The 8905-nt window shown below is 43.5% G+C and overlaps 1 protein-coding gene across 1 annotated transcript; it reads left to right on the top strand.

Annotated features, from left to right (window-relative positions):
• Positions 1–3448: 3448 nt before the first annotated feature.
• On the top strand, positions 3449–8666 carry cel.1.S (carboxyl ester lipase, gene 1 S homeolog). The gene is given in 11 exon segments (NM_001095153.1): positions 3449–3525; positions 3935–4088; positions 4202–4324; positions 4951–5148; positions 5936–6066; positions 6426–6533; positions 6759–6876; positions 7583–7769; positions 7863–8066; positions 8149–8346; positions 8437–8666. Coding segments are annotated over 11 exon segments (1659 nt in total). The 5' UTR covers positions 3449–3462; the 3' UTR covers positions 8612–8666.
• The last annotated feature ends 239 nt before the right edge of the window (positions 8667–8905 follow it).

Here is an 8905-nt window from a genome sequence, read left to right as displayed (position 1 = left end):
TCAGTGGTCCTGTCTTGAGGGAGTATAAATGCACTCTTCTGTAAATCATTTCTTGCACTGTATTCTCAGGTTATATCAACCATATCAAAGTCACACAAAAATGGGCCAGGTTTCAAGGAACTTCCATTGGAATCCACCTCCAGGGCCCCCCACCTATCTCTGTTCGGTCTGCTTATGGAGTAATCGCCCCCATAAATGCAGAAATAAAAGGGGCAAATACCGAAATGGGGGGAAAAAACATTGTCATTTGCTGCACTCTTCTTTTCATGATAGAGTTGTCTCTTTAAATAAACAAAGAAATTGTTTAGCTCCACCGCCCCCCAAGCCAACGCCTTCCCATCTGTTGCATCCCAGCAAGCAGAAGGTAGCAAATGGAACAGGTGCACTGGTTACAGGATTACCTGTGTGTACTGAACTGCTGTGAGCTTTAGCCTTGGTTCCTATCGTCTCCGCAAACACTCTGCCCGTGGTCGGATTTAGTCAAGGTTTTTATTATTAATTCTGGAAGAGTCCAGCAAAAGGGACATAGTGTTCTAGAACATATATAAATATTATAATATCCCATGGGGCTGTAAGAATGTGTGTTAACCCAGTATGATGCAAGTAATGCACCCCAGCAGGCTGTCTGTCATTTAAGGCTATGGAAAGTCAGTCTGGCAACTCCCTGCTTTAACCTGTGCCTGTTTGAAAAGGAACCTAAACCTGTTTTGCAACCTTTTCGGCAGTTTCACTGGATGTCATATCACCTGCACCTTCCTAGGATACAAGAGGTTTTAAGAGATCTAGAGCAGTGGTCCCCAACCAATAGCTCGCGAACGTGCAGAAAAACGGCAAGCACTCCTGGAGCCACTCGTAGGTAAAAACAGCTTTTATTCAGTCGGTTAAAACATGGAATCCTGACGCGTTTCGTATCTTAACGATACGTAGCTATGACTACGTATCGTTAAGATACGAAACGCGTCAGGATTCCATGTTTTAACCGACTGAATAAAAGCTGTTTTTACCTACGAGTGGCTCCAGGAGTGCTTGCCGTTTTTCTGCACATTTCCTCACTCACCCCAGCTACGGGTTCGGGGCGATGCACCCGGGCCACCCTGCACGTTCGGTGAGTGTTTTTCCTTATTAGCCGTGATTGAGTTAATTGCGGGATTGGATCTATGTGCTGGACCCGGGGTTTCTTACACACCTGGGTCAAAAGAGTTTAAGGGTGAGCTCAAATGAGTCATAAGATTGATTCTCACCTTTTTTGAATGTTTATTCATTGCACAATTAGAGAACTTTCGTTCCTTTCCTTTTTCCCATTTTCTAGTATCAGTTATAGGACCATTTGAGCCGACATAAATTCTTTTTCCGTATTACAATAGCTCGCGAACAACATGTTGCTCACCAATCCCTTGGATGTTGCTCCCAGTGGCCTCAAAGCAGGTGCTTATTTTTGAATTCCTGGCGTGAAGGCAAGTTTTGGTTTCATAAAAACCAGATGTACTGCCAAACAGAGCATCCTGTATGCTACCAGTCCATATAGAGGCTACCAAACAGCCAATCACAGCCCTTTTTTTGGCACCCCATGGACTTTTTTATGCTTGTGTTGCTCTCCAAGTCTTTTTACATTTAAATGTGGCTTACAAGTAAAAAAGGTTGGGGACCCCTGGTCTAGAGCAAACCTTGCATATATTTGCTCCCTTTGATCATGACCCCTTAAAGGGCAGGTCTTTTTCTAGAGACGGATGGTCAGGGCACACAGGCATATTCAGGGAGAAAAAAACGCATTTATTTAGAAAAGACAAATTCAAGTATAGCATATTACAACCGCATTCCTTAACAACATAAAAATTCAATTCATTTTGGCTTTTGAAGAGAATTTGGTCTCTGCTTTGTACAAAAAAAAGGCAGGGATGCAACTGATAGGGAGTCATGGTGCACTTTAAGGGTCAGTGTACACAGGCAGATTCAGGGAGATTAGTCACCTGGCGACAAATCTCCTCTTCTTCGGGTGACTAATCTCCCCAAACTGCCTTCCCGCCGGCTAAAATGTAAATCGCCGGTGGAATGGCACTCGGAGCAATTCGTTATCTGAAGTCTCACAATGAAACTTTGGCGAGTACGGAAAACGAATCGATCCGAGTGCCATCCCACCGACGATTTACACTTTAGCCGGCGAGGAGGCAGTTCGGGGAGATTAGTCGCACCGAAGAAGAGGAGATTTGTCGCCAGGCGACTAATCTCCCTGAACCTTAAAGTACACTATGACTCCCTATCAGTTCCATCCTTGCCTTTTTTGTTCAAAGCAGAGACCATATCTCAATAACGTAACTAGATGGGGACGGGCCCTGGCGCGGGACGTGCAGCCGGGCCCCTCGTCCCCCTCCGTAAGACCGGAAACGGACAGAAATTACTCAAGAAGTCCATGGCGTGCAAGCTGCCGGGGGGCCCTGAGGGGGTGCGGGCCCTTGCCCAATCCCACCTCTGCTCCCCTGGTGGTTACGCCACAGCAAATTCTCTTCAAAGCCAAAATTAATTGAATTTAAGGAATGCGGTTGTAATAAGCTATACTTGAATTTGTCCTTTCTAAATAAATGTGTCTGGGGTTAATTTACTGTTAGGGGCTTTCACTAAGCACAAACTGAAAAATGTACATTCTCTTTCAGACCTAAGATTTATATCTCTATAGAGATTCCATTTCTTTGGCTCTCACCAACGTGGGTCCTGCAGGGGTTTCACAATCCGTTACACCCATATTATTAATAATGAAACCATTTGTGCTGCAAGTTGTGATATCCAGGAATTTACAAGACTTTAATTCAAGATCCACGTCTTCTCAGAAATGTGGATGAATGGAGGGCACACCATACAATCAGATATTTGGCAAAAATATGCGCTGGAGGTGCAAAAACCCAAGGTCACCCCTACAATCAATATACCATATAAAAGGATATGCACTCTCAAAAAAAATGTTCTTATCCTAAACTTGCCGATATGATCCTTAGACAACCTTCTTGTTCCATGGAAATATATATTTTTAGAACCATGTTTCCTCCAAGAGCAAATATTGCAATTTGCAGTGGTAAGTCCAAAACAACTGTGACCTGAACTCTTTTATATTTCCAGTTGGTTACAATGATATGCCAGTTGGTTACAGTAATATTTCAAGTTGGTTACATAATACGCAGTTTATCACGCCGATTGCTTTGTCCGTGCAGGGCTCAATGTAACTTAAGGGAATTTCTGTATGGTCATTATTTTCATGGCCTCTTGTCCATCTGTGAAGTGAGTACAGCTGTGAAAGTTCCCACTGCCACATCCGTTAGCTTGGCACTGCTGTGGCAGCACTTAAGAGCCTATTTATCTTGTTCCTGGCACGGATGCACCCCTAGCAGAAGGCATGCAGCCAAAGACCAATGCCATGTATATATACAGGTAAAAAAGCACTCCCTGTGTTCTGGAGCTGCTAAAGCAGAAGGGATGGCATTGTGGGCAACTCTCACCCTGGCATTCACATGCCTGGTAGTGGCACAAGCTAAAACGGTAAGGTTGGAATCCTTCCCCTCCAGCTGAACTATGGATCTAATGTTACTTAAGGGCTCTGTAGAGTTGCATTTTCCAGTTGCACTGTGGTCCAGTTCCGGCATTGCTGCTTGACCAACTCAGACTGCCTTGACCTCCTGACGTCTCTTTAAATGCATGGAGCTATGGGTTCCCTCTCTTTCAGATCTTCAGCCCTATGTCAGAGGAAAGGCATAGCTCCATCATACTTCTATCCAAATTTCCTTGTTCTAACCATTGGCTCCTCCATCTGGATAGGTACTTTGGACAATATTTATTGGGAGGAGGCAATAACTATCAAAAACAGCCTGACATATGACTGAAATCTAATAATGTACTCCTTTATAAGTCTTTATTATTATTATTATTATGTGGGATTTTTTTTTTGCAGCTTGGCATAGTTCACACAGAGGGCGGATTTGTTGAAGGAACCAATAAGAAGATTGGGATTCTCTTCCCTGACTACATTGATATTTTCAAAGGTATCCCCTTTGCTGCTCCTCCCAAGCCCTTTGAAAAAGCAGAGAAACATCCGGGATGGTCAGGTAACCTCGTCTAACATTAGGGCAACTCGATCTCAAGCAGGGAACACTAAACCGGTGTTCCAGTAGCAAGCAAATACTGATCAGTAGTGTTCTCTCCTGCTTCCCTTACTCAGGCACCCTGAAAACTGAAGACTACAAGCCGCGCTGTTTGCAAGCCACCATCACCCAAAACAATGTCTTTGGAAGTGTCGATTGTCTCTATCTGAACATTTGGGTACCTCAGACCCGCTCTGCAGGTAACCATACAGAAATTGTGGCAGTAGGGTTATATGTTGCTAAGGAATGTGGTTGTAATATGCTATACTTTTTTTGGGGTTACTTTACTGTAAGTGCCTTTCACTAAAGACAAACTTAAAAAGTGAAACTTAGAATGCACTGGGATTCTTTAGAAGCCATGTATTTTTTCTGGGGAGGTACCACAGGCCACCAGAGAACATGATGGCAGGCCCGGACTGGCAACTCTGTGGGTTCTGGCAAAATGCCAGAGGGGCTGCTATAAGGTGCCATAGAAAGTCAGTATTTAGTGGGCTGGTGGGGGCTGATTGGGCTTCTGTGTACCTGTAATGCCAGGGCCTATTTTAATTCTCAGTCCGGACCTGCATGATGGTCAGGCTCACCCTGGACATTGTAGTATATGATACCCAAACCTTTCTTGAAAGTACAAAATTCCACAACCTTACATTTTTTACAAATTTTTTTTTTTTAGCCCATTTTCACTCCTTAAAGAAAAACAAAGCCAGGTTCAGTCTCACACCATGTAAAGGGCACCTATAGAAAGATTGTTTCCCCCACCAGAGGTGCAGCTAATAGAGTCCGCACTACCCATACTGCTCTAGCACTACTCAAAGCTTTTTTCTTTTAGTGTCCACAAAACTCCCGGTCATGATCTGGATCTTTGGAGGGGGTTTTTTACTTGGCAGTGGTCAAGGAGCCAACTTCTTAAACAACTACCTTTATGACGGTGAAGAAATTGCCATACGTGGCAAGGTCATCGTAGTGACCTTCAACTACCGCGTGGGACCGTTGGGATTTCTCAGCACCGGCGACTCCAATGCACCTGGTACTGTTTCTATTGAAATGCTGGCATGTTCTGTGCATTGGTTATAGCTCTTCGTACAGGGTAATAAATGTGTTTGTATAGTTTGAAGGCATTCCCTTCACAGCCCTGTCAAACTTCAAGCACTGTTGCTGTAGTGGCACTGTAAGGCTTAAAGGAGAACTAAAGCTTAACTAAAGAAGTCGCTAGAAATGTTGTACATTATGTTTTGGGCTTCTGTACCAGCCCAAGGCAACCAAAGCAGTAAAGATCTGTTTCTCCAAAGATGCCCCAGTAGCTCCCCATCTTCTTTTTTGCTGATTCTCTGCACATGATCTCTGCTGCTGTCACTTACTGAGCTTAGGGACCCACTCACAATATACAGTAAACATAGAATAGAAAAGTCACAATATAAGGCTGATTAGTAATTAATACAGATAATTATCACATGGCAGCACAGAAACCAGTACAATTAGCATCAGAATTTAATAATCAGCCCTGTAGCATCAGCTTATATTACAGACCAACCTCATTTTCTGTTTGATAATTTGCGACAGCCCCTAAGCTTAGCTTCTCAACAACTGCTCAGAGCCCACTGAGCATGTGAGTGTCGCAGACACTTTCCAAGATGGTGACACCTTTTGACAAGTTTGAAGTCCTGGATCATTGCTGCTATTGGGAAGCTGAAACTTTAGGCTGGTGCAATAAGTTCAGTATATAAAATATGGCATTTTTAGCCTCATTCATTTTTAGGATTTAATTCTCCTTTAAGGTATCCTTATTAATATTAACCATTACTCATTTTGAACAGGTAACTATGGACTGTGGGATCAGCACATGGCCATCTCCTGGGTGAAGAGGAACATTGCAGCGTTTGGCGGGGACCCAAACAACATCACCCTATTCGGAGAGTCCGCTGGAGGTGCCAGTGTTTCTCTGCAGGTATATAACCCACAAGTTACCGTCTATAAAGGGAAGTCCTGACTCTAAATCTGTTCCAAAAAGTGGATTATCAGATGCACAGTTACACTAATTATCATTCAAATAAAAGAAAAATTAATCAAAACATTTTTTAGATGCATTTTATATGTATGTATCCAGTCTGCGTCAAATAAAAAAGGATTTGGCGGTTAAAAGAATAATTTATCCTCCTTCGTATAAAAAACAAATGATTGATGGAAACTACATTTGAAATGTCCAGTCTGAAAACAGTGCCATGATGATATCTAGGATGGAATACAACAAAGGTATATATGTGTTCTTGTCTTGTTCTCATGTTGTGTTTCCTTTGTACACTGCAGACTTTAACACCTTACAACGTGGGACTGATTCAGCGGGCCATCAGCCAGAGTGGGGTGGGACTGTGCCCATGGGCCATTCAGAGGGACCCTCTCATATGGGCCAAATCGGTAACTATTTTTGGAGCTAGAACCGCCGTGTATTCCATTGCATTTATCCAGTTTAATTGTTACGCAATTGTTGTTGTAGTCTTCCCTAGTTGTAGAGCTTGCAATCCAGCTTGTTTTACGGAATACATAATACAACATTTATACTGTAGTCAAGTAAAAGCTCAAAGCATGCTGGGAAATAATCCCCTTGCTGTTCTATTCACAACCAATCCCTTTCTGTTGCAGCTCGCCTCCAAGGTTGGGTGCCCTGTGAATAATACGGCTGAGCTGGCAAACTGCTTGCGAAACACAGACCCTGGTGCCCTCACCATAGCCTATCAGCTGCAACTCTTCAATCTTGAATGTAAGTTCAATGAAATAACCCAGTGCATGTTAATATAATGTAAAGAAGAACTATTGTTTTATAGACTGTATATTTCCTTTAAACTATATAATTACCTGAGATTAGTACAGGGGAATACCTATTATGCCATAGTTTTATGGGATCTCTGTACAGGCTATGAGCAAACTTGGGAGGTTGATCCTGCTGAATTGTGCTTAGTACAGGGCAATACCTATGCTGCCATAGTTTTATGGGATTTCTCTGTACAGACTATGAGCAAACTTGGGGGGCTGTTCCTGCTGAATTGTGCTTACTACAGGGGAATACCTATGCTGTCATAGTTGTATAGGATCTCTCTGTACAGGCTATGAGCAAATTTAGGGGCTGTTCCTGCTGAATTGTGCTTAGTACAGAGGAATACCTATGCTGCTTTAGTTTTATGGAATCTCTCCATAAAACTGGCACCTCCAGCGGGCTATGAGCTGCCTGCATGGTCAGCAGCTTTTTTTGGGTTTTTTTGGCCCATGTATGGCCACCTTTGGGGGACCTAAAGAGCTAAAAGCAGGATCAATTCTGGTATCAGTTGCTAAAATATTTTTGAAAATACAAAGCCTCATTGACATCTTGATTACTGGGTTCAGTGTCACGGCACTGACCTCTGAGAGGTTAAGACCCTACAAATGTGTGTCGCTGAGGATCTAAGACCTTGTCTTTTCTCTCCTTGCAGATCCTTTAGTCCATTACTTGGCCTACTCGCCGGTCATAGACGGAGACTTCATCCCCGATGAGCCGAGGAACCTATTCTCTAATGCAGCTGGGGTAGACTACATCGCAGGAGTAAACAACATGGATGGACACCTATTTGCCGGGGTTGATATGCCTGTTATAAACCAGCCTCTCCATAAAATCAGCGCGTAAGTGCAGTAGTGTCTTCCCTTCCCTTTAATTCTAATCTATGAATGTTCTCACTGACTGGGAAATCAGGGAAACTGATTTTTCTGTTTCAGTGAACAGGTACAGAAAGTGGTGCAGGGCTTGACCCTAGCCAAAGGCTCCCCAGCACTAGACATTGCATACAATCTCTACTCTGCTGGCTGGGGGGCCAATCCCAGTCAAGAGGATATGAAGAGGACGGTGGTTGAAGTGGAAACAGACTATGTCTTCCTGGCTGCCACTCAGGAGGCTCTGGCCCTACATTTCCAGAATGCCAAGTAAGTGACCAACCCAGTGGGCTCAGTTCACCATCCATATCCATGTGTATGTACCTACCATGCCATTATTTGCTACACCCAGGGGCGCCAAGACATACAGTTATTTGTTTAGCCACCCCACCCGCATGCCTGTTTACCCCAACTGGGTGGGGGCTGACCACGCCGATGACCTGCAGTATATGTTTGGGAAACCATTTGCCACCCCGCTGGCTTACAGACCCAAAGACAGAGATGTGGCCCAGTTCATGATCGCTTATTGGACCAACTTTGCAGCGACTGGGTAAGGAGTAAATTCTCATTATCTGCCCTGACATTCCACCACCAAAACAACCTATAACTAACGTCTCTTTCTCCCATCTCTGCTTTACAGAGACCCCAACACGGGCGAATCCAGCGTCCCTACCCCCTGGCTGGCCTACTCAACTGAGAACGGGCAATACCTTGAAATCACCAACAAGATAAACTACCAATCCATGAAGCAGAGCCTGCGTTCCCCATACGTCAAATTCTGGGCACAAACATATACGGATTTGCCAAGTGTATAACTGGTTAAAATGGCTACTTATTAAAGATTTGTTTTTTTTTGTTGGTGGCTTTAAACCGGTGTCTATTTCAGTTGTACTTGCAGGAGATGATTGGCAACTTTGGCTGTTGAAACAAATCACCATCTAAAGGGATTCACATATAAGTTATATTTTATAGAATGGCCATTTCTAAGCAACTTTTCAAGTGGTGTTCATTTATTTTTTTTTATCATTTATTAATTATTTGCCTTCTGACTCTTTCCAGCTTTCAAATGGGGGTGGTCACTGACCCCATCTAAAAACAAATGCTCTGTA

This window comes from Xenopus laevis, chromosome 8S (genome assembly GCF_017654675.1).
Source record: "Xenopus laevis strain J_2021 chromosome 8S, Xenopus_laevis_v10.1, whole genome shotgun sequence".
Taxonomy (NCBI): domain Eukaryota; kingdom Metazoa; phylum Chordata; class Amphibia; order Anura; family Pipidae; genus Xenopus; species Xenopus laevis.
The sequence above is the reverse complement of the archived record's forward strand: the minus strand, read 5'-3'. Positions and strand labels throughout refer to the sequence as shown.